This window comes from Sorex araneus, chromosome X (genome assembly GCF_027595985.1).
Source record: "Sorex araneus isolate mSorAra2 chromosome X, mSorAra2.pri, whole genome shotgun sequence".
Lineage (NCBI taxonomy): Eukaryota > Metazoa > Chordata > Mammalia > Eulipotyphla > Soricidae > Sorex > Sorex araneus.
In genome coordinates this window covers 168,116,304-168,140,966 of record NC_073313.1, presented here as the reverse complement: position 1 = coordinate 168,140,966, position 24,663 = coordinate 168,116,304, and the positions used below count along the sequence as shown (strand labels likewise).

General features: G+C 50.9%; 1 protein-coding gene across 4 annotated transcripts in view; it reads right to left on the bottom strand.

Annotated features, from left to right (window-relative positions):
• The window catches only part of PLA2G4A (phospholipase A2 group IVA), a 104,768-nt gene that overhangs the window by 28,411 nt on the left and 51,694 nt on the right, over positions 1-24,663 (bottom strand). For all 4 annotated transcript variants that reach the window (XR_008627425.1, XM_055123076.1, XM_055123077.1 and 1 more), the window contains 6 exons: positions 20,868-21,090; positions 19,403-19,517; positions 10,769-10,906; positions 10,589-10,681; positions 6,532-6,603; positions 874-1,116 (listed from right to left, as the gene is read on the bottom strand). Coding sequence is in view for 3 of the 4 variants with exons in the window: in XM_055123076.1 (XP_054979051.1) it covers positions 874-1,116; positions 6,532-6,603; positions 10,589-10,681; positions 10,769-10,906; positions 19,403-19,517; positions 20,868-21,090 (884 nt within the window). In the remaining variant the exon portion in view is untranslated. The remainder of the gene's footprint in view (positions 1-873; positions 1,117-6,531; positions 6,604-10,588; positions 10,682-10,768; positions 10,907-19,402; positions 19,518-20,867; positions 21,091-24,663) is intronic.

Here is a 24,663-nt window from a genome sequence, read left to right as displayed (position 1 = left end):
CTCAGGGGTAGTTCTCTACACCCTAGGGCTACTGCCTCCAGAGAAGCAAGACTTAGAAAAGTGTTCTGTGAATATAAGCCAGCCGAAGCCGGAGGCAGATGGGGAAAGAAAGCAACTGGAAGAAGGTAAAAGCAATGAAGGAGGCATACAGTTCCTGAGGCTACCAACTTGATCCAGTAAAGATCCAGGACTTCTCATTTAACTGGAATTTCAGATAAACAGCTAATGCTTGTCGGGTCCAAGATTCCCAAAGATTATTCTACTGGAAGTTCCAACTGGGTGATCCAGGTTCTAGCCAGCAACCCCGACACCCCTGAATCCATACCAAATACCACAAATACGTCAAGAGGCTGTAAAAATTAAGAGCAGACCGCATGCAGGACTGAGTGACACTTGCAAAACAATTGCATAATATGCAAAGGACAGTCTGCCCATTTTTACAACAACAGCAACAACTTACAGGAAGCCCACAGAAAAGGGAAGACTTCTGAGTCCAAGGCTGTACCCCGGGTCCAGCGCTGAACTCATTTTAGGGGGAGATGAGAATTCTTTCCTCCGATCTCCCTTTTCTATAAACCTAAATTACTGTGTAACTGGTCAGCTAAGGAAGGGGCCACCTCCTGGGGAGAGTGTGATTGGTCGGCTAAGGAGAGTGTGAATGGTCAGCTGAGGAAGAGCGTGCCTCCTCGGAAGAGTGTGATTGGCTGGCTAAGGAGGAGCCCGACTCCCTGGTAAAGAGTGATTGGTCAGCCAAGGAAGAGTGCGCCTCCTCGGGAGAGTGTGATTGGTCAGCTGAGGAAGAGCGTGCCTCCTCGGAAGAGTGTGATTGGTCACCCAAGGAGGCGCCCGCCTCCAGGCTCCTGTGAGGCTCACCTGCTACGGCTGTGTCCAGCTCGTCTTCGTCCAAGGACTCCTGCGTGGCGAAGTCCCTCAGCGGCGAGAGCGGGTACGAGGTGTTGAGGTTGAGGCCCAGCATGAAGTTGTGCACCTTCCCGGCGCGGCCCTCCCTGGTGTTGAAGAGCGCCGAGTCACTGACCAGTGCCATGAGCATGCGCTGCACCCAGCTGGCCTGGCTATCGCTCTGGAACTCCCTCTCGGCGTCCTCGCTCTCCGTGCCTGCGGAGGAGAGAGGGGATTCGAGGGGATTCGTGGCCAGAGGAGAGCCAGGGGATTCTGGGCCTGAGGAGAGGAGAGCGAGGGGATTTGGGCCTGAGGAGAGGAGATCGAGGGGATTCTGGGCCTGAGGAGAGGAGAGCGAGGGGATTTGGGGCCTGAGGAGAGGAGATCGAGGGGATTCTGGGCCTGAGGAGAGGAGAGCGAGGGATTTGAGGCCTAAGGAGGAGATCGAGGGGATTCTGGGCCTGAGGAGAGGACAGTGAGGGGATTTGGGGCCTGAGGAGAGGAGATCGAGGGGATTCTGGGCCTGAGGAGAGGAGAGCGAGGGATTTGAGGCCTAAGGATGAGATGGAGGGGATTCTGGGCCTGAGGAGAGGTGAGCCAGGGGATTCTGGGCCTGAGGAGAGGAGATCGAGAGGACTCGGGGCCTGAGGAGAGGACAGCGAGGGGATTTGGGGCCTGAGGAGAGGAGATCGAGGGGATTTGCGGCCTGAGGAGAGGAGAGCGAGGGATTTGAGGCCTAAGGAGGAGGTCGAGGGGATTCTGGGCCTGAGGAGAGGACAGCGAGGATATTTGGGGCCTGAGGAGAGGACAGCGAGGGGACTTGGGGCCTGAGGAGAGGAGATCGAGGGGATTCGCGGCCTGCGGAGAGGACAGCGAGGGGCAGCCCGCGAGCCTTGCTATCACCATGTCCTCTCTACAGTGCTGGGAATTGAACTCGCACGTCAGCGAATGCTCTGGCCAGCCCACCCCTGTCCATTCAAGAGCAGGTAATAAGGGGCCGGAGAGATCGTGCAGCGCACAAGGCCTCATGGGCGGCCGATCACGGTTGGATCCCCAGTACCCATCCCCCGAGCCCACCAGGAGGGATGCCTGAGCAGAGAGCCAGGAAAACCCCAGCACCGATGAGTGTAACAACAAAACTAAACAATCCAAAAAACCCAACATATGACCCCCTCACCATTCTAACCACCTCTGTCCAGGCCTCTGGAAACTTACATAAATACACATTCATAGAGAAACTGTGTGTGGAGAGAGATTTTCTTGTCAGAAAGCCCATGTTCAAACTTATTAATCTCCAGTATCTAATTAAAGACAAACTTCTTGGTTGGTATCCAAAACAGTAGGAAACATACCCACCCAAAGTTTCTAGCTGCTATAGCAAATAAACCTGCCCAAACCAGGAAGTAACCAAACTTTCCGTAAATGAATAACTAAGCTGTGGTACAGTCAGACAATGGCATATCCGTGCTACAAAAAAAAAAAAAAAAAAAAAAAAGAGCTATAAGCCTGGGGAAAACAGAGAAGATCCTGCCAGGCACAGGACTAAAGTCAAGAAATAAACCTGAGAAGAACCCATAGGCTGCCATCACAAGTCATTCATGAAACCACAGAGCTATGGAGGCAGTAGCCCGGGTGTGGGGCCAACGGGAACAAGAAGGAAACAGGAATGAGCAGACCAAGGAGAGAGCATTTCTGGAGAGTGAACCACCTTTGAGGGTGGCCAGAATCATGGATATGTGTCATTAGCCATTTGTGAAAACCTCAGAAACCCTGAGCATCATTGCGTACAGCCCAAAAAGCCGAGAGAGAGAGAGAGAGAGAGAGAGAGAGAGAGAGAGAGAGAGAGAGAGAGATGAGTGTATGTGTGTATGCAGAAAAGATAAAATATGTGGAAACTGAACTGTCTGCTCAGTTATGCTCTGAATCTACAATTACTCTAAAAATCAAAGTCAACTTAAAAGGAAGCAAAGAATATTAAGGGCTAATGAATAATCTGCAAAAATAATTGGTAGGAAAAACCAAAGCAGTCACAGTTAAAGAGTTCCTGGCCTTTGCAGTCTAATGATAACCAGCCAGTGCTCGAGGGAGGATCCAATGTTCTGAACTGCTACAGCAACTTCCTTCAGAACTGGCAAGCCCTTCTGACGTTTGAAACCAGCATAGAATTATGTCTACAAATGCCACGCATGCCTCTGCTGTTGGGACTAGCTCGTTCAATATGACGAGAGCTGAATCACTGAAAAATAGGACATTTGAGCTGAAACTGTGAAAAAGGTAGAATGAAGCCCAAGATCCTTCCCGCCCAGAATCCTGGAGGCCTGGGCTGGTGTCCAGGGCTCTGTGCACACCGAGAAACAGTCAGTAGGCCAGTGGGGCTGGAGTACATTTGCTCTCCAGGCCAGGCCACAGGCCAGCCGGGAGCTTTGTGCCCATGGCTGAGTTTCCATGCATTAGTTAATGCCTACTCACCAGCCGACGACGAGCTGGTGACGCTGCGTTTTCCAGAAGAGAAACCTTTTTTCCAACTTACCCTGACTCACTCGGGAGCACAAGCCAGCTGAAAGGACTTTAACTTAGTGATGATTCCAGAGGAAGAAACGGGTTATTCCAAGGTGGAGGAGGTGGCACAAGTGAAGAGCACTAGCCTACCGCATGTGAGGCCCTGAATTTGATCCTGGCACTGAGTGGCTACCCCAACCCCGTGGTTCCAGAGCACAGAACGGGCTGAGCTCTTCAGTATAGCTGGTGAATAGAAATCTTGAACAAGTATGGGCTGAGGATCTGGCTCAGGGGTCTAGAACATCTCAGTATGTATCAGGCCCTGGTTTGATGGCTGGCATTGAGAAATATTTATTTTTAGTGTGGCGTGGGTTTTTTGGTTTTGTTTTTTGGTCCACACTTGGCGATGCTCAGGGCTCACTCCTGGCAGGAACCATATGGGGTTCGAGCGATTGAACAGGGTCGGCCACATACGAGGCAAGCATTTTACTAGGTGCACTATCTCTCCGGAGTGACAGTACAGCAGGTAAAGCATTTGCCTTGCATGTGGCTGACCCTCTGATCCCTGGCATCCCAAATGGTCCCCCAAGCATGCCAGGAGTGACTCCTAGCAGAGCTAGGAGTAATCTGGTCTGGCCAGAGCACTGCTGGTGTTGGCCAAAACCAAAACATATATAAAATTGAAAGTATTTAGTGGCTTCTATAAACTAGATAACAGCCAAACTGTTATACAGCATGTTCAACTTGTTGTTATAGAACTTTCTATGTTTTGTTTCCATTTTGGGGGTTGTATTTATTGACTACAAATGGCACTTGTTTCTGATGTTGCCTGTGTAAAAATACTATACAAAAGGTGGGGGAAACTATCAAAATGTAAAAGTCACTAACTTAGCTCTCAAATCTGCAATAAAATCGTAATCCTTACTTCTTCCCTGTTCCCATGCCATCACTATCATTATAACCATCCTCAAAACTTACAAGGTTGATGGCCTGAGTGATAGTAGTGTTTAGTATGCTTGCTTGGCATGTGGTCAATCTGCATTTCACCCAAGAACCATGCCAGGACTGATCCCTGAGCGCAGAGCCAGGTGTGGCCCCAGGGTAAAGTACATGTCTTGTATGTTTGATGTGAGGAACCCCCTCAAAACACAAAGGTCACGGTAACTTTCAAGGTAAGTACCTCAAAGAATTTACTTTCGTTATAAAGTAATTGATGCAATAATTCCTCAGTAACACTACCCCATTTCATCAGTGGCCTCTTCCTCAAAGACAGGTACTCGGCTGGGGAAGTAGCTCAAAGCAGTAAAGAGGAAGCATGCTTCACATGCGAGAATGCAGAGTTCCAGCAGTAAAGAGGAAGCGGGCTTCAGGTTTTACATGCCGGAGTACAGAGGTCCATGCCCAGAACTGCAGAGTGAGCCCTGAGCTCCAAGTCCAGAGCAAAAGCCCAAAACCACCCAATGTGACTCCCCATACAGGAGCGAAACACAACACACACACACACACACACACACACACAACTGTCATCGTCATCACTGTCATCCTGCTGCTCATTGATTTGCTCAAGTGGGCACCAGTAATGTCTCCATTGTAAGACTTGTTACTGTGTTTGTCATATCGAATATGCCACAGGGAGCTTGCCAGGCTCTGCCGTGCGGGTGAGATACTCTCGGTAGCTTGCTGGGCTCTCCGAGAGGGGCGGAGGAATCGAACTCGGGTCGGCCGCATGCAAGGCAAATGCGCTACTTACTGTGTTGTCACTCCAACCCACACACAACAACAATGAGATATCATCTCCTATCACAGAGACCAGCACACATCAAAAAGAACAAGAACAGCCAGTGCTCGGGTGGATTTGGGGAGAAAGGGAATCTCCACTGGTGCTGGGAATGCTGACTGGTCCAGCCTTTTTAGAGAATATGGGCATCCCTCAAAACACTAGAAATTGAGCTTCCATATGATCTAGCAATACCACTTTTGAGAATATACCCAGGAGTACAAAACACAACAGAAATGCCATCTGCACTTCCATGTTTATTGCAGCACTATTCACAGTAGCCAGAATCTGGAAACAACCCAAGTGCCCAAAAACAGATGGCTGAATAAAGAAACTATGGTATATCTACACTATGTAGCCACCAGGAAAAATGAAGTCATGAAATTTGCCTATAAATGGATGGACAGAGAGTATCATGCTGAGTTAAATGAGTCAGAAAGACAGGGACAGACATAGAATGACTGCACTCGTTTGTGGGACATAAAAAAACATAGTATGAGACTAATACCCAAGGACAGTAAAAACATGGGCCAGCAGGATTGCTCCACAGTTGGGAGCCTGTCTCAGGTGCTGGGAAGGAAGGCAGTTGGGATAGAGAAGGAACCACTATGGTAATGATAGTTGGCAATGATCACTCTGGGTAAGAACTGTGTGCTGAAAAGTTAAGAACAAATATAACCTCTCAGTATCTGTATTGCAAACCATCATGTCCAAAACTAGGGGCGGGGGTTGGAGGAGAGAGAGAGAAAAGAAAAGTGTCTGCCAGGAGGTAAACTGGGGTCACTGATGGTGGGACATATACACTGCTCATTGATTCTCAAGCCAGAATCTAAAGGAAGCTGTGGGACAGGAGGGACAGGTGTTGGAACATTTATGACTGATGACTGAAACACGATTATGAACAGCTTTGTTCATTTATATATTACAGTGACTCAAAACACACAACACAAGGGGCCGGAGCGATAGCACAGCGGGTAGGGCGTTTGCCTTGCACGTGGCCGACCCGGGTTCGATCCCCGGCATCCCATATGGTCCCCCAAGCACTGCCAGGAGTAATTCCTGAGTGCAGAACCAGGAGTAACCCCTGAGCATCGCTGGGTGTGACCCAAAAAGCAAAAAAAAAAAAAAAAAAAAAACCCATGCAAAAATGCTCTAGAATTAAGTATCCTTAGGGTGAAAAGCATAGTGACTTAATTAGACTTCAGACAGAATTCTGTGTTTTTCCACGTCTCTGGTCTCCATTTGTTCATGGCTCAGAGGTATTGCAAAGAAGGGGAGGAGGGGGCTGAGGCCCAGGCGGTGGGTGGGCCACGCACGACTCCCCCACAGCTGTGCGGGGGCCTGCCGGTGCCTACCTTTAGGTCCCTGGGATTCATCGTCGCTGTCGGAGCTGTCGTTACTGATGATGTGCTTGGCCGTGATATTTTCTGTGGAGAGAAAACAAACCCAGTGAAGGATCTCGGGTGTCTGACATCTGGTGAACTTTGCCCCCGGAAAGGAACCTGAACAAAGGACAGTGAGCACTGGCGGGCGGTCACCTCAGTGGATCTCCTCCCTGCGAGATTTCCTGAGACTTCCACACGGTCTCCAGCAAGAAGAAGTCAGCATGAAGCCGGTGTGCTCAGGAGTGGGAGTGGGGGAGCTCTTTCTCTTTCCTACTTGTGATGGAATTCACCGTGACAGAACAGGTATATGTTTTCCTCACAGAAATGCGGTTAAGTGTAAATGCCCCATAAAGCCAGAATCTAAAGGAAGCTGTGGAATAGCTTCACTCTGAAGCATGGAAAGTAACTAACATGAAAAACAAACATGCTAAGTCACGCTTGGCAGGGCCGGAAGGACAGAGCAGCGGGTATGGCATTTGCTTTTCAAGTACCCGTCCTGGGTTTCGTCCCCACACCCACTAGGGTCCCCCAGCCCTGCTAGGAGTGATCCTGAGCACAGAGCTGGGAGAGAGCCTGCCAACACCGCCGGGGTGGCCCCCAAACTAAAGAACGTAAAACTCGAAAACCCAATGAAACCAGAGAGAGAAGAACCGCCTCAGTTTGGGGGTGCTGCTGGGATGGGATGCTCTCTGTCAAGGAGGGTGGGCGGGCTGGGCGGGCTGCTGTCCTGAAGCCGGGAGCCGCAGGTGCCCGAGGTTGTCTTCAGCGCAGCGCACCCCCTTCCCGCACTGCTCTGGAAATCCCCACTAGCCCGGGACATCCTGCCCGGGTTCCTGTGCCCCACCAGGGTCCCCCAACCCGGGGGAAGTACTGTTTCAGCCATGCTCGCCTCCTGCCTGGGGGATCCGATAACCCTGGGGCTGGCCAGCCGGGCACTGGAGCCCGCAGGGGGCCACCCGGCGTGAGGTGCTGCTGCCCCAGAAAGCGCCACGGGATTAGGCGAGAGTTTGTTATTTCTGCAGAACTCGAGCCAAGCCCAGGACGTTCACCTGGGATGCAAAGTTCATTCTAGAAACCGAGGCAGAGCACTTGGGTTGCTGCCCTCTGCCTGGCCACTCTGGCCAGACCAGGCCTATGTGTTGGGCTATTTCTTGGCTGAGAGACGCAGCGACAGAGAAAGTTCCAGCACCTCTGGTTTACACTTCAAAATCTTCGGCTCTGGAGCGATCCTAGCTCACCCCTCCACCACCAATTAGGAACTAACCCAGACCCAGGCGGCTCAGTGGAAATGACCAAGGGCGGCAGGAAGCTCATGAGCTCAACGTCAGCGCCAACACTCGTCCCTTCACCAGTGCACATTCCCTACCACCAGTGTCCCTGGTTTCCCTCCCGCCCCAGCCCCTGCTTTTGGGGCAGGCACTTTTCTTCTTTCTCTCTTCTCTTTCGGGCAGTATGGTTTGCAATACAGATACGGAAAGTTATTATGTATAATGTTGGGACAGTATATGACTGAAACCCAATCATGAACAACTTTGCAACTGTGTATCTCACTGTGAGTCAATTAAAAAGAAATTTTTAAAAATTTAAGTCTTGGGGCTGGAGCGATAGCACAGCGGGTAGGGCGTTTGCCTTGCACGCGGCCGACCCGAGTTCAAATCCCAGCATCCCATATGGTCCCCTGAGCACCGCCAGGGGTAATACCTGAGTGCAGAGCCAGGAGTAACCCCTGTGCAGAGCCAGGTGTGACCCAAAAAGAAAAAAAAATAAATAAATAAATAAAAAAAAAAAATAAAAATTTAAGTCTTATTGAGAAAGATGGCAAATATATATATATATATATATTTGGCACAAATATACGCATGTACATATATATATATCCCTAGAAGAGAAGCATCAGCAACTAAAGTGGATTAATACATGCTATAGCCATTACTTTGTTTTGTTTTATTTTGTTTGGGGGCCACATAGAGCAGTGCTCAGGGCTTCCTCCAAGCACTGTGCTCAGGCGTCACACCTGGCACGGCTCCAGGGACCCTGTGGGATGCCAGGGATCAAACCTGGTTGGCCATGTGCTAGACCCCTGCCCCCAGCACCCCCCTCTACTCTATCAGCCCAGGCCCAGCTCTGTTCTTTTTTTTTTGGTTTTTTTTGGGTCACACCTGGCGATGCACAGGGGTTACTCCTGGCTCTTCACTCAGGAATTACCCCTGGCGGTGCTCAGGGGACCATATGGGATGCTGGGATTAGAACCGGGGTCGGCCGCGTGCAAGGCAAATGCCCTACCCGCTGTGCTATCGCTCCAGCCCCAGCTCTGTTCTTTTTTGCACAGAACCAAGTTCAATCAAAGCGATGATGGCGGTTTACAGGAACTTGCCCAACCCCCTGCGCTGTCTCTGACTGCATGTGTTCAGAGTCCCGCCAAGCAAGCACGCACTGCTCTCCCGTCAGCGGTATCCTCCCCGGGGTAGGGAGGCCAGTTACTGCCTTCCGGTTTCACACTCAGGTTCTCTCCCGGACGGCTGGGCCCAGCCCAGGCAGTGGCCGTGGACAGGGAGGACAGGGAGGCAAACAAGCCCTTCAGCCTCTCTGTACCCCTCAGGTCCCCACAGCACCCATTTAACTTTAAGTGCCGGCCGTGCCCAGCTGTCTCGGGGCCGGACTGAGCTGAGAGCCCACGCAGACACCGTACAACAGGCAGGAACATAGGACCGTGGAAATGGCGAGATTTCTCGTGGGTCCTGACTGGTTTCGATGAACCTGGACTTTTTTTTCCCTTTAGGCTGCCTTCAGTAAATAATTTCACAAATTTCAGTATATTGCCAGCATCAGTTTTTCCTTTCCTCACAGAAGCCCAGCCTGATCTTTGACATGTAGATTCTGGGTTCTGGCCCAGCCTAGTCTTTGGGATGCAAATTCCAGGTGCCCACCCAGTTTGTCTTTGGGATACAAACCCAGATACTTGTAGCAAAGAAACGTTTCCATTTTGTATCTCTTTCCTCAGGCCAAAATGTACTGTACTGGCCTGCAGCACAAGGAAACAATGCATATTTTGCTGCCTCAATGTTCTTTCTGTAACTTCTTTTGATGACGTCACTGTATTGTGCCCTTTAAAGGTAAAAGGAGATTTCAGGGCTCTCTACTTTGTCACAGGTATGAGAGGACCTGGACCCTTCATAAATTTATTTTGCGTTCCTTGTCTCAACGTTCAGGCAACACAACTGCCCGTGAACCTGACCTTTCAAAACCCTCCCACGCCAGAGAGATTAGACAGTGCACACGAGTGCTGAGGGCTGGAGCCCCACACCCTGATGGGGTCCCCAAGTCCCTCGGGAATGACCCAGGGTGCAGAGCCCGAGAGAGCCTGAGCACAGCCTGGTGTAACCCGCCAAATAAATTAAACACACAAGTAAAAAGCCACAGTAGTGGCTCAAATCAGGAGTCCCTGGATTGGGTTCTCATCCCACACAGCAAACTTTATTAAATGCTGCTATGGGGGGCCAGAGAGATAGTACAGTGGGCAGGGTGGTTGCTTTGCATGTGGCTGACCTAGGTTCGATCCCCACCACCTGGAAGAACCCCGAGCACCACCAGGCGTGATCCCTGAGTGCAGAGCTGGGAGTAAGTGCTGAGCACCAATGTGTGTGGCCCCAAACAAATCAAAAAGCTTCTCTACTTGGTAAACGGGATACTCTAAAACACAAACAGCATATATGATGAATAAAAGGGATAGACGCCCTAGCAAACATTATTTTTCAGATAAATTAAAATTAAGAACATTAAAAACTAACTAAAAATAAAATTAAAATTATTTTTAGAAATCAATGTTTAGTATGAATTTTACAACCTCGATGTCATAATATTAATATATATGCTTGTATATGATTTTAGTAAGTATTTAAGATTCAAATTATTGATGTGTAATTCTAAAGTTGTGATTGTTCACTGTAATCCAAATTATTTAATTTTCTTATGTGATGTCATACTGCAGCCTGCTGATCAATGTCATCGTCAGCATGCTGTGCAATACCTAATTCTTCTTCCATCGTGGAGCCTTTGTTTTGGGACCCAGAAACTCCCAGGACTCTGTTGAACAAGATAGAAAAGGCACTTCCCCAGACACCTGAAATAAAGCAGAGAGAAAATGACTCGGAATGAGGCTGGATTTAAAACACTCAGCCCAATTCAGTGGCAGGTCCTGGTGACTTACCCATTAGGAAATGCAAAGGGTTTTCTTCGTACTTCTTCACAACTTTCCCCATAAAAAACTTGCTTCCAAATAAGTCAGGGGCCATAAACGTGCCGTACTTAGCCATGCCAATCTCATACGGACTAAACTCAACCCAATCTGGAAACAGAGCAGGAAAACACTGAGAAACCTGGACAAAAAGACCCCCTCAACAATGATCATCTTCGTGACTTAATTTTTTGTGTTGAATTTCGGGGCATTCCACCCCTCTCAGGGCTGGCTTCTGGCTCTGTGCACAGGGATCATTCCTGGTGGATTTTGGCCCCCTGTTTAATATTTTTTAAATGAACCAAAAAACGGAGGGAGGAAGGAAGGGAGGGAGGGAGAGACGGAGGAAGGGAAGGAGGAAGGAAGGAAGGAAGGAAGGAAGGAAGGAAGGAAGGAAGGAAGGAAGGAAGGAAGGAAGGAAGGAAGGAAGGAAGGAAGGAAGAAGAAAGAAGGAAGGAAGGGAGGGAGGGAGGGAGGGAGGGAGGGAGGGAGGGAGGGAGGGAGGAAGGGAGGAGGAAGGAAGAAAGAAAGGAAGGAAAGAAGGAGGGAAAGAAGGAAGGAAGGAAGGAGGGAAAGAAGGAAGGAAGGAAGGAGGGAAAGAAGGAAGGAAGGAAGGAAGGAAGGAAGAAAGGAAGGAAGGAAGGAAGGAAGGAAGGAAGGAAGGAAGGAAGGAAGGAAGGAAGGAAGGAAGGAAGGAAGGAAGGAGGGAAGGAGGGAAGGAAGGAAGGGAGGGAGGGAGGGAGAAGGAAAGAAGGAAAGAAGGAAGGAAGGAAGAAGGGAGGGAGGGAAAAGGAAAGAAGGAAAGAAGGAAAGAAGGAAGGAAGAAGAGAGGGAGGGAAGGAGGAAGGGAGGGAGGGAAGAAGGAGGAAAGAGAAAAAATGAAAGTGTAGACCACTTGGATTAAATATTAAATGTTAAATATTTAATAGTTTAATAAAATAACTATCAAATTAACATTTGCCTCTTCTTCCTCTTTCTTTGCTTATTAATCATTATTTAACTCACAAGACGATAATCAGTGAAAAGTGTTTATGTTGATGGCAATAAGAAACAATGGGTAAAGGGTCTACAGTCTTTTTTTTTTTGCCAGGGATGTGTCACACCTAATGGTGCTCAAGATTTATTCCTGTCTCTGTGCAGAAGTATCACTCCTTGGTGCCTGGGAATGAACCCAGGTAGACAGCACGCAAGCACCTACCCACCCAGCCCTGCAGACACTACTTCTCTCTTCTTCCGGTTCGTGGGTCACACCTGGCGATGCTCAGGGCTGACTCCTGGCTCTGTGCTCAGGGACCACTCCTGGCGGTGCTCGGGGGACCATTTGGTTTTTGTTTTTTGTTTTTTTTTTGCTTTTTGGGTCACACCCAGCGATGCTCAGGGGTTACTCCTGGCTCTGCACTCAGGAATTACTCCTGGCGGTACTCGGGGGACTCGGGGGACCATTTGGGATGATGGCGACCGAACGCCCTGTGTGCTGTCGTGCCGCTCTGGCCCCTACGCAGACTATTTTCTCAGAGCAGAGGCCTGGGGCCAAAGCCCCGAGTCCAACTCCGTGTGCCGGCACGTGGGAGCTGGGGGGGCTCGTCCTGCCTCCCGACCCTGTGAGGGGAGCAGCTGCCCCACGGGGGAGTGGGGGGACTCGTCCTGCCTCCCGACCCTGCAAGGGGAGCAGCTGCCCCACAGGGGGGCTAGGGGACTCGTCCTGCCTCCCAACCCTCGAGGGGAGCAGCTGCCCCACGGGGTTCACGGGAGAGCCGAGAAGGGCCGTGAAAACTGAGAGGAGAGGCGGCTGGGGCAGGCCAGAGCCAGCGCAGGGCTGGGGGCTGCCTGCACACAGCCCCCCTGGCCCCACCCCCGGCACCACACATGGCCCCCTGAGCACACAGGAGGGATCCCAGAGCGCAGCTCTGGCCTGAGCACTGGATCCGGCCCCTCCCCGAGGAAGTGAACACATTTAAAGGCGCATCTGAATCTCAGCACAGCCGAGAACCCCTTGCTGGGGACAGCTACTCCCTCCCTGGCAACTCCCTCTTCCTGGGCGGGGGTCCTCTGGCACATGCGGATACACGCGGAAACACTCGGGGCTCCCCTCCCCCACACGGGCTCCCCTCCCCCACGCGGGCTCCCCTCCCCCACGCGGGCTCCCCCCAGAGATCTCCCCTCCCTCACAGGGGGCTCCGCTCTCCCCCACGCGGCCCCCCAGAGATCTCCCCTCCCCCACGTGGCCCCCCCAGAGATCTCCCCTCCCCCACGCGGGGCTCTGGCACGCGCTCAGGATACCGCACACTCTCACGCTGCAGCCATATTCCCACGCTGGGTCTTCAGGCTGTGCTGCACCACTTGTCCTCCAGGGTCATTCTCTGTCCTGCAGCCACTAATCCTGACTCCTCCCCTCGCCACTCATACTCTGTGCGACAATATTTCTAAATGTCTAAAAGATAAATTAGGGGCACCAGAGAGAAAGTGCAGCGGGGAGGGCATCTGCCTTGCACATGGCCAACCCGGGTTCGGTCCCCGGCACCCTATTTGGTCCCCTGAGCCCTCCAGGAGTGATCTCCGCGTGCAGAGCCAGGAGGAATCCCGGAGCATCACCAGGTGTGACCCAAAATCAAAAGCAAAATAACAAGCCCCAGGGCCTGAGTCGCAGGGCCGTGGGTGAGGCCCTTGCCTTGCGCAGACTGCCCAGGGTCAGTCCCCGGGATGCCACCCAGCCCCTCAAGCCCACCAGGGGTGACCCCTGAGGGCAGAGCCACGAGCACCATCCCCTCACCACAAAAGATCAGAGACATTTAAAATACTTAGTAATGTAACACGTCATTTCTAAGGAATGTTTTGAGAGAGAGTTCAGTCCAATATTTAAAACCCAAAGCCATGGGTCCTTCAAGTCCAGCGATGACGTCCCAGCAAGGAAGACAACAGTCTGCTGATGGGCCTCGAGGTGTCTGGCTCCGTGCCTCACTGGCCCTTCCTCCCAACACCCACCACGGCTCTTGTCCCGCCCGTCCACGCCAGCTGCCAGGGCCTCTGGTTCCTCTGCACCAGCACGGCTCCCTCAGCGCCCTGTCCGTCGGGGCTGACACTCAACACCCCGGACCCTCCTACCCTTTCAACACTTCCTCCTGTCCTCACCGACAGCATGCCTCGAACTCTTGTGCCAACCCTCTGAAGCCCAGGTCACTCCGATGCCTGTGAGGCTTTGGTGACACTGAGCTGAACTCGGCCGGGAGCTTTCCTTGGGAATAACGGGAGCTTTGCTTATTTCTCCCCTTCAAGGAGAACTAATACCCGTCTCTGACTCAACAACAGTCTCCTGGATGATGAGGCCCCAGCGGAGCACTGTATTACATCAACAATACTGAGAGTTCAGTCACTGTTCATTGTAGACTCTCAGACACTGAATTCCCAGGCACCCACCCCCAAGCTCTGGAAGAGCACCGTGGGCTGTTCCCCCGTGGTAGAGCACTCCCCTTCCAGGAGGGTGTTGTGACGAAACCACACCCAGAGGGGCCCCACGACAGTACAGGAGTTGGGTGCCACTGGCTGTGTCCGCCCTGGGCAGCCCCTGACTCACCCCTGCAGCTGGCCACGCGCCCTCACGACCACAGCTGTCCTCACAGACCTCGCCCGCTGCCCTGAGACACACCACCTCGGCCCACCAAACTGCCCTTGACAATCTCCCCCGCCCCCCTGCACACTGGCCCTAAAGCATGCGTCCGGGTTCCCGTTGGAGCCTCTGCTACACAGCTTCACGCAGAAACACCCGTGCACCTCCATGTGAACTTGGCCCGTGCAGCAAAGCCCTTCTTAGGACGTGGCTGAACCCACACCCGAGAGCGGCATCTACACGGCTTCCACGGGCTCACAAGGAGCACGGAGCTTGTCCACTCTCAGTCCAGGAGCCCCGGGAGGCAGAACCTCAGGTGTGTGCTGGTGACACTCGGGCGTGTGGCCTTACACTCGCCAAGCAGGTGCTTGGGGGACGGGCCGCCCGAGTCCCTGACTCCACACACGACAGACTGTTCTACACCGTGGAACCCACCGAGTGTTCCTGTTTGACTTGTGATAGGGGTTACCCACAGCCTGACAGCTTCTGTCAAACCACCTAATGCAAGAGGGAGTCCACCAAAGTACTCAGTGAATGCAATTTACTACAGTGGAAATTCCCCAGTGAAATTTAAGTTATCTCAGCAAGGGAGGGGAGCAAAAAGGTACTAACAGTTTTATCAGGGGCTAGATAGCCCAGCGGGGAGGGTGTTTGCCTGGCACGTGGCCGACCCATGTTTGATCCCCAGCATCCCATAGGGTCCCCGAGCACCACCAGGAGTGATTCCTGAGCACAGAGCCAGGAGCCAGCCCTGAGCATCACCGGTGGGACCCATCCTCAAAAAGACCAAAAAAAAAAAAGTTTTTTATTTAAAAAACAATGTTAACAATGGATATTTGTTTAATTAACATCTTCAAAAGGGAAAGTGTTTAAAACTCCTCTAAGAGGGAAGGAAAAACATTCTGTGATTTTTGTTAAAGATAAGCCACTTAGTTCTTTTGAGTTCTAAAATGTAATTCCGAAAATCTTCAACTTCCCCCCCGTGAACGGTCATTCCTGATGTAAGTACATCTGACCGGAATAAAATCTAGGCACGTACCTGCCCTCATTTATTCTCTCTCTCAAACCATTTTTTTTTCCAACTGCAGTTGTTCTCAGTCCTGGCACGCACTCTTGGACGCCTTATGTGGGGCTAAGATCCACCTCTGGGATGTCCGATAGCGTTGCCCACCGCCGCGGGAAGAAACAGCCCGAACCTTCTCATCACGGAAGGTTGATAGAAGGTCAAAGGTCACCTCTCAGCTCAGTAACTTTAGAGTTGAGCAGAAAGTCCAAACCAGAGTCTGCAGAGTAGCCCTGACCATGAGCCGGCCACCCGTACCTTCGCACCCAGCACTGCTCACTCTCTCGCTTTGGTCAGGTTCCCTTGGGCACTGGTGACTGAGAGGAAGCTGAGAACACAAGAGGCTGGACTAGAAACCCAACAGCTGTCATCACGATGCTGTCCGCTCCCCCACACTCAGTCCCGCACATGTTTCATGCGTGTTTTATAGCTCCGTGAGACAGAATGTTCCTTAGGATCCTCCAACAACCAGGTGGACAGAATCTGAGACGATCAACGAGCCACAAGTCCAGAAAGGCAGTGCTTGTCAGACCTGATCCCAATGGGGAGTAAAAGCTAGTTTAACCTGAACATCCATGGATTTCCCTAGTAAACTAAAAGTATTAACACAAAAGTTTTTTAAAAGGTCGTTCTTACAATCAAATCCAGGTGCCAGAGCCATAGCATAGCGGGGAGGGCATTTGCCTTGTATGCGGCCCACCCGGGTTCAATCCCCGGCATCCCATAGGGTCCCCCGAGCACCGCCAAGAATGATTCTTGAGTGCAGAGTGCCAGGAGGAACCCCTGAGCATCGCTGGGTGTGACCCAAAAAGGCAAAATAAATAAATAACTAAAATAACAACCAAAAATCCCAACTCCACGGTTATGTTCATGAAAACAAAACAAGTCAGAAAATGAGACAATGGCAAGAGAGATAATGTCTCTCATGTGACTGGCCAAAGTCAACGAACAAATTGACACTAACATCATCATCATCATCATCATCCCGGTGATCGTCTAATTTCTCAAGCGGTGTCAGTAACGTCTCCATTCGTCCTAGCCCTGAGATTTTATCAGCCTCTCTCTACTCATCCTTCCCAACGATGCCATACTGGAGGCTCTTTCAGGGTCAGGGGAATGAGACCCAGCTTGTTATTGGTTTTGGCATATTAACACACCATGGGGACCTTACGAGGCTCTCCCATGTGGGCAGGAAACTCCCGGTAGTTTGCAAGGTTCTCCCAGAGGGAGAAGTAGGCTATAAGATACTAACACCTTGTAGAAAATGCCATGGGGTGATTCTAGAGAACAAGGGAACGGGGGTGGGGAGAGTGGGAAGACGGGTCGAGCTGACACAGTGTGACGGCACTAGAATTTGTGTTGGTAGTTATGTGGTCAGACACACGCAGATAGAGTGGAAGTTGTAGCACCCCAAAAATATAATATTGTAAACAGAATCAGAAAAAAACTTATTTAAAATAAGACTACCATGTAGAGAGAGACGGAGGGAGACAGAGGGAGACAGAGAGGCAGGAGAAAGAGGGAGAGAGAGAGGGAGAGAGAGTGAGGAGAGAGAGGAGGAGAGATAAGGGAGAGAGGGAGAGAGAGGAAGAGAGAGGGGAGAGAGGGGGTAAGAGAGAGAGGGGGAGAGAGAGAAAGGGAGAGAGGGAGACAGGGAGGAGAAAGGGAGAGAGAGAGGGGAGAGAGGGGGAAGAGAGAGAGGGGGGAAAGAAAGGGAGAAAGAGGGAGGAGAGAGAGAAGAGAGGAGAGGAGAAAGGGGGGAGAGAGAGGGAGAGAGCGAGAGAGAGAGGGGAGAGAGGGAGGAGAGAGAGAGGGAGAGAGAGGGAAAGAGAGGGGAGAGAGAGGAGAGAGGGGAAAGAGGGGGAAAGAGAGGGAGGAGAGAGAGAGGGGAGAGGGGGAAGAGAGAGAGGGAGAGAAAGGGAGAAAGAGGGAGGAGAGAGAGAGAAGAGAGGAGAGAGGGGAAAGAGGGGGAAAGAGAGGGAGGAGAGAGAGGGGAGAGGGGGAAGAGAGAGAGGGAGAGATAGGGGGGAAAGAAAGGGAGAAAGAGGGAGGAGAGAGAGAGAAGAGAGGAGAGAGAGGAGAGAGGGGGGAGAGAGAGGGAGAGAGAGGGAGAGAGCGAGAGAGAGGGAGGGGAGAGAGGGAGGGAGAGAGAGGGAAAGAGAGGGGAGAGAGGGGAAAGAGGGGGAAAGAGAGGGAGGAGAGAGAGAGAGGGGAGAGGGGAGGAAGAGGAGAGGGAGAGAGAGAATGCACGAGTAAAGCGCTTGTCTTGCACACCAGCTGCCCTGGGTTCCATCCCTGACACCACAGAGGGTTCCTGGAGTCGGCCAGGAGGGATCCCCTGAGCACAGAGCCAGGAGTAAGCCCTGAGCACTGCTGGCTGTGACCCCCAAACCAAAACAAACTACACTATGCTTGGAATAAAGAAAACTGACTGTATTACAAAGAAACACGCTCAGTTTACAGCGAGATGGGGCCCACCTAGTCAGCAGTCTGCATTCACCTGCCACCAAGCAGGCAAACACCTGGAAGAAGGAAATAAACGCCAGTTCCACGGTGCGGGAGCTCTGGGAAAGCAAGAAAACCACGGCAGACCCCAAGAGGAGCCCTCGGCGACCTCGTGGGAGGCCTTGGAGACTTACAAAACAGGCATCCCTGGGCTGAGACAGGACACAGCCAGGCTCTGGCCTTGCATCAGCTGCCCTGGACTGATCCTAGCCGGGCACAGTCCCCCGAGCACCACCAGGAGCGACCCCTGACAGAGCCAGCGGTGAGCCCTGAGCATCCCCACGTGTGCCTGTGCCCCACCCACCCTCAACCAGAGACGAGGCGTCTGTCACCAGCCGCCAGCGGTCAGCGCAGCGCCCTCCAGCCTCCCTCCAGCTGCAGACCGCGCCGCCCTGGCCGTCAGAACAAGGAGAGGACCAGGCTTGCAACCCTCCTCCGTCCGTCCGTGCTGACTGAAGAGCACTGGAACAGACTGGGACCTAGTGCTCAATTACAGGCTCCAGAAACGTGCTTTGGGCGACGAACACCATCCCACGTAAAGAAAATACCCAACAACAGCCAACAACAAAATACGCACTAACAAAAACACGGTTAGGGTTAGGGCCATCCTCGGTGCTGCTCAGGGCTGACTCCTGGTGTGCTCAGGGAGCACTCCTGGCGGGGCTCAGGGGACCCTACGGGGTCTGGGGCCTGAATCCACTTTGACTGTGTGCAAGGCAAATGCCTTGTCCACTGGCCCATAAAACATTTCTTGGCTAAAAGGATTGGGGGAATGGATATTAAAGATTCAACTACTGAGGGGCTGGAGCAATAGCACAGCGGGGAGGGCATTTGTCTTGCACGCAGCTGACCCGGGTTCGATTCACAGCATCCCATATAGTCCCCTGAGCACCGCCAGGAGTAGTTCCTGAGTGCATGAGCCAGGAGTGACCCCTGTGCATCGCCAGGTGTGACCGAAAAAGAAAAAAAAAAAAAGGAAAAAGATTCAACTACTGAAATATTCATGTTTTTCAGTTCATTTCACTAATCAAATGAAGATACATTCGCCGCCAATTCCAAACTACATTCCCTACAACAGAAAATCATCTAGCTATGTTCTTATATTTTAAGTGTTTTTCAGTTATACAGAATTTCTTAAAATATATAATAACTGAAATTGCTTATGTTATTCCTTTAAAAAAATCATTAGAAAACCTATTAGCTCAAGGGCCGGCCCTTGAGAGATGGTAGAGTGGGTAAGGCATTGGCCTAACACATGGCCGACCCGACAGGACCCCCGGCACCCCATATGGTCCCCCGAGCATCGCAGGGAGAAACTCCTGAGTGCAGAGCCAGGAGCATCCCCTGAGCATCGCCGGGTGAGACCCCAAAACAAAAACCAAACAAAGAAACAATACCTCCGCTCCAAGTTCTGAGGAAAGAGGAAATTCCATACCTGCGAACATCAACTCCGACACGTCGGGCTTGACGTGGAGGCAGGTGAACAGCGGCAGCGGGCACTGAGCCGCGTCGACTTTGTCCTTTAAGCTACTCAAGGTCAAGTCCATTCTCTGTCCAGGGAAGAAAGCAATGGTGCAAGGTTGAGAGACAGAGAAAGAAAGCCGTTTCAGTCAAATTTCCCATCAAGACGCTTGATAAGACTTTAGATTCCAGAGTTGAAAAACGCCTATTTTTCGCATAAGCGAAAATCGGCATTTCTTACATTGCATTACACGGTTTGCATTTTCTTATTTACATAGGTCAAAACCATACAGGAATCACTAACTGACCCTACTGATGTATTTTCTGATCATTCTATTTGCCAGTTCTTCAAGTTTTGTTGGAATAAGCAATAGAAAGTAAATCTGGGGACTGCAGTGATAGCACAGCGGGAAGGGCGTTTGCCTTGCACGCAGCCGACCCGGGTTCAAATCCCAGCATCCCATAAGGTCCCCTGAGCACCGCCAGGGGTGATTCCTGAGTGCATGAGCCAGGAATGACCCGTGTGCATTGCTGGGTGTGCCCCAAAAAGAAAAAAAAAAAAAGCAAATCTGCTATGTACCCAAGGGGGCAGGTTGGCGTCAGGAGGGAAACTGAGGCAGTTGGTAGGGGGGGGTCACACTGGTGGTGTCAGAACACAAAGTGCTTGAAATGGCTGCATAATGAACAACCTTGGAAATCACGGCATTTTTAATGAAAATAAGATTTTTTAAAGGCATTTAATATTATAAACCAAATGTCTTATTTTAGAGATCCCTGGGCCTCGAGTAAAGAAATGTGAAGCTTTGTGGAAAGTCTTAGCTTTATTCCACACAGCCGTCACTCTCGAGTCTCGTCTGTGTTCGCACCAGAGGCTGGGCTGGGGCTCGGCAGCCTGGGAGGGCTCTGGAGCTGCCTCCTGGCACCGCAGGGAGTTAAGGTAACGAACACCCTCTCCTGCTGTCTCAACACAGTGACGTCAGGCCCTGGCTGCGTCAGACGGGTGTGTTGGAAGGCATTCTCTTCTTTCTGGGCTCTAGGCAACCTCCAGTCTCTCTGCATGGAGAAACAGTTGCTCTATTTACCTCTTCCCCTACAAAGATCATCACGAGGGAATGGCAGGTCAGAAACAGGGCTTGTCTTCCACAGAAACGACACACAGGCACGACTTGTATCAGAAACGATGCAGAGCACGACTGAACATTAAGTTAAAAGGCAGAGTTCACGGGCTGGCAGGAGGTACTGACTGGAGCTGTTTGGGGGCAGGCCCGGCGATGCTCAGGGGCTACTCCTGGCCCTGCACTCAGGAATACTCCTAGCGGTGCCCGGGAACCCATGGGGTGCCAGGACTGGCACCGGGGTCAGCCGTGTGCGAGGCCCAGTGGCATTTTTAAGGAAGTGTTGCTAGGTCGCATCGACAGGCTGGGGTGGCGCAGACTCACATTGTGGATCAGCGTCTCTCCGATCAGCATCCCGAATATGTCAGTGAAGGTCACGGGCTGGCCAGAACTTTTCTTCTTCCACAAAGCCTCCACGTATCTCTTCACTTTCTGGGGAGTGAGGAGTAAGAGAGGGTTGTGGCTGACGTTTTTCATAAGCTCTTCGTTAATCTCCTCTGGCCCTTTAGCTGGAAAGTCGGGGTGAGAATACAAGGTTGACATGTACCTGCAAAGGAAGTGGAGTGGGTGAGCGGAGGGAAGAGGCGATTCACGGAAGTCCCTGAAGAAAAGGGAAAGAAAGAAAGAAAGAAAGAAAGAAAGAAAGAAAGAAAGAAAGAAAGAAAGAAAGAAAGAAAGAAAGAAAGAAAGAAAGAAAGAAGAAGGAAGGAAGGAAGGAAGGAAGGAAGGAAGGAAGGAAGAAAGAAGGAAGAAAGAAGGAAGGGAGGAAAGAAAGAAAGAAAGAAAGAAAGAAAGAAAGAAAGAAAGAAAGAAAGAAAGAAAGAAAGAAAGAAAGAAAGAAAGAAAGAAAGGAAGGAAGGAAGGAAGGAAGGAAGGAAGGAAGGAAGGAAGGAAGGAAGGAAGAAAGGAAGAAAGAAAGAAAGGAGCCGACTTCTGTCATAAGAAAAATCAAACACGGTCGAGTCTTTGGTTACTGCAAAGACTAGTGGGAGCTACCAAGCCCCATCTGAGGAAGGCGCGTACTGGCCACACAGGAAGCAAAGCCAAGAGCAGATATCGAAGGAGATCCTGCGTTTCCCTGAGAACACGGAGCCGGCCAGGCGACCTCAAACCTCACCCACCATTGGGCATTCGTCTGGTTCAGCCTCTGCGAGCTGCATACGCCCAGAGACACCACTCCTGAGCATCTTCCCCAACACAGAAACACTCACTGGGAGGGCTACGTGCACACCTACATTCACTGCTACGCTGTACCACAACCAAGATACAGAAATGGCCCAAATGGCCAGCCGCGGGTGGGTGGGTCAGGGTACTGTGGCTTCTGAACACCACGGAATACCATGTAGCTCTTCCAGGGGACAAGATCTGTGGGGACACGGACACAAGTGGGGGAGATCGTGCCGAGGGGCCAGTTGGAAGGACAGGGACAGGGACAGAATGACCACTCGCGGTGGGACCTAAAGACGCAGAGCCAGGGCATCACAAGGGGCAAGAGGTACCCCACGAGAGAACTGGGCCCCACCAGTGAGTCGGAGGGCGTGGGGGAGCTGAGAGGGCGGGGCCGCGGGCAAACTGGTGGAAGAGGTGTGGTGACACCGAGGGGCATGTGGGACGCCAGGAACAGAACCCTGCTGGGTCTCGCGCAAGGCAAGCACCTCCCTGCTGTTCTATCCTCGGGCCTTGCTGAAGCTTCGTGGGAAAGCAACACAGGAAATCACCACCGACCGTGGAATTTAGTGTTTAGACAACAAACACTCTATTCTCACCCTTTCCCCTGTGAACCAGGACCTCAGTCTGGATCTATCTGTTCCCTGGATAAACTGTGGCCTCCTTCTGAGGAAACTTTGCTTTTTAAATCGCACTTTGGTCTCAATGACTAGTAAATGCCTGGCCCATGGCAGGAACGGTTTATTAAACTACTGAACCAGGAGAGCAAGATAAACTGGAAAACAAAACAGAACACTTCACTGCATCATCCAACCAAACGAAAATGTAAACCAAATGCCCTCGAGCATTGCACCCAAACATCAAGATTACTTCTGTAGTCATCAGGGAGAGAAAAACTACCTGTCTGGGGTCTCCTTAAAGATCTTGAAGTTGATGGGGCTGGAGCGACAGGACAGGGGGGAGGTTGTTTGCCACAGGGCTCCCCGAACCCCTCCCCAACACCACCAGGAGTGATTCCTGAGCGCAGAGCCAGGAGCATCCCTGGGTGTGACTGAAAAACAAAGACAAACAAAAACTCTCAAGTGGAGTGGCTTGATGCTTCTTACATTCTACGACTAGAAAAGAGGCTTGATGTCAGATGTGCTCACTATTCTGTCATCTCCTCCGAAAGGCATAAATTAAAATTATTCCCTGTGTGTTTTACATTAAAAACATTTTACTGCTTTATACAATAGCCTTGAGTCGAGACTTCAAGGCCCTTAGTGACCTCATGTAAATTTGCTGACAATTTATAGATTTTCTTATTTGTATTTTTTTTTTTTTTGCTTTTTGGGTTACACCCAGCAATGCTCAGGGGTTACTCCTGGCTTTGCACTCAGGAATTACTCCTGGCGGTGCTTTGGGGACCATATGGGATGCCGGGGATCAAACCCAGGTCGGCCGCGTGCAAGGCAAACGCCCTACCCGCTGTGCTATCACTCCGGCCCCCTTATTTGTATTTTATTCATTTCAAGTAGTAACATTTAAGGTGGCTTACACTGAAAATTACAGACACAAAGAAAAGCAAGCGGGCAGAGAGAGCCTGTGCCTTACACACAGCTGGGCGAGGTTCAGTCTCTGAGCAAGCTAAGCCACGAGCAATCCCGAGCACAGAGCCAGGAGTCAGCCTCCCACAAAAAGCACGAATTCAAGAACATTCTACATACAATTTCAGCTCTCAGAGACCCAACTATTCCCATCGTTCATATTAAATCATAACTTCATTCCATATTCAGGAGAATCCTGAACTGTTCTTTAGCAAACAGAATAATCCTGGCAGAGAATCAAATGCTCTGAGATAAGGCTGGAATGTAACACCTGCATGTCAATTTTTTTAGATGAGAGAGCAGTAAAAGCTGTGTCAGACAGAAAGTGAACTTCCGACATTTCCAACAAGCATATGGCAGAGGCAAATCAGTCCTTGTCCCTCCTGAGCACTGTAAGAGCCCTGGGCCACCACCTCGTCCCGAGCAGGGATCAGCCAGGAGGGCATTGGCTGTGGCAGGACAGCGGCCAGTGGCCCTCCCGGAGGACACACCGACAGCAGGAAAATCAAGACCCTTTGAGCCTCTATGATGGGCAGTTTAGGAACAATCTAGAAGAGCTTCATTCTATATAAAGAAACTGTGTTTTTTTTTTTTTTTTGCTTTTTGGGTCACACCTGGAGATGCACAGGGGTTATTCCTGGCTCTGCACTCAGGGGATGCTGGGAATCGAACCCAGGTCAGCCACGTGCAAGACAAACACCCTACCCACTGTGCTATCACTTCAGCCCCTCATTCTATATAAAGACATTTAAGTTTCTTCCTTCCTTCCTTCCTTCCTTCCTTCCTTCCTTCCTTCCTTCCTTCCTTCCTTCCTTCCTTCCTTCCTTCCTTCCTTCCTTCCTTTGTCCCTTCCTCCTTCCTTCCCCTTTTCCTCCCTCCCTCCCTAATTCCCTCCCTCTGTTTGGGTCCCACCCCGATGCTCAGGGCTGACTCCTATCTCTGCACTTAGGAATCACTCCTGGCAGTGCTCAGGGGACCCTATGGGATGCCAGGGATCAAACCCAGGTCAGCCACATGCAAAGCAAAAGCCCTCCCCACTGTGCTATCCCTCTTGTCCAGGACACTTAAGTTCTTTGCTGGTTTTATTACCAAGGATGATTCCTCCCTCCATAAACCAAAGGTTCAATCTGTTTTAAATGTGTTACATAACTGATAGTTTGGCTTTTTCCTGAATTCCAGAAAGCTTAGGCTGGGTCTCAAGCCTTCCAGAGGTTAGAGATTAATCCTTTACTTTTAAGCTATATTTTTAAAACTTGTCTATTACTGTCTTGCCGGTGTTACTATTTTTTTTTTAAATAAAATACATTAGAAACTTCTTAATAAGGGAATGTTCAAATAAAGAAAACACCAGATAGTGTCCGTAACCA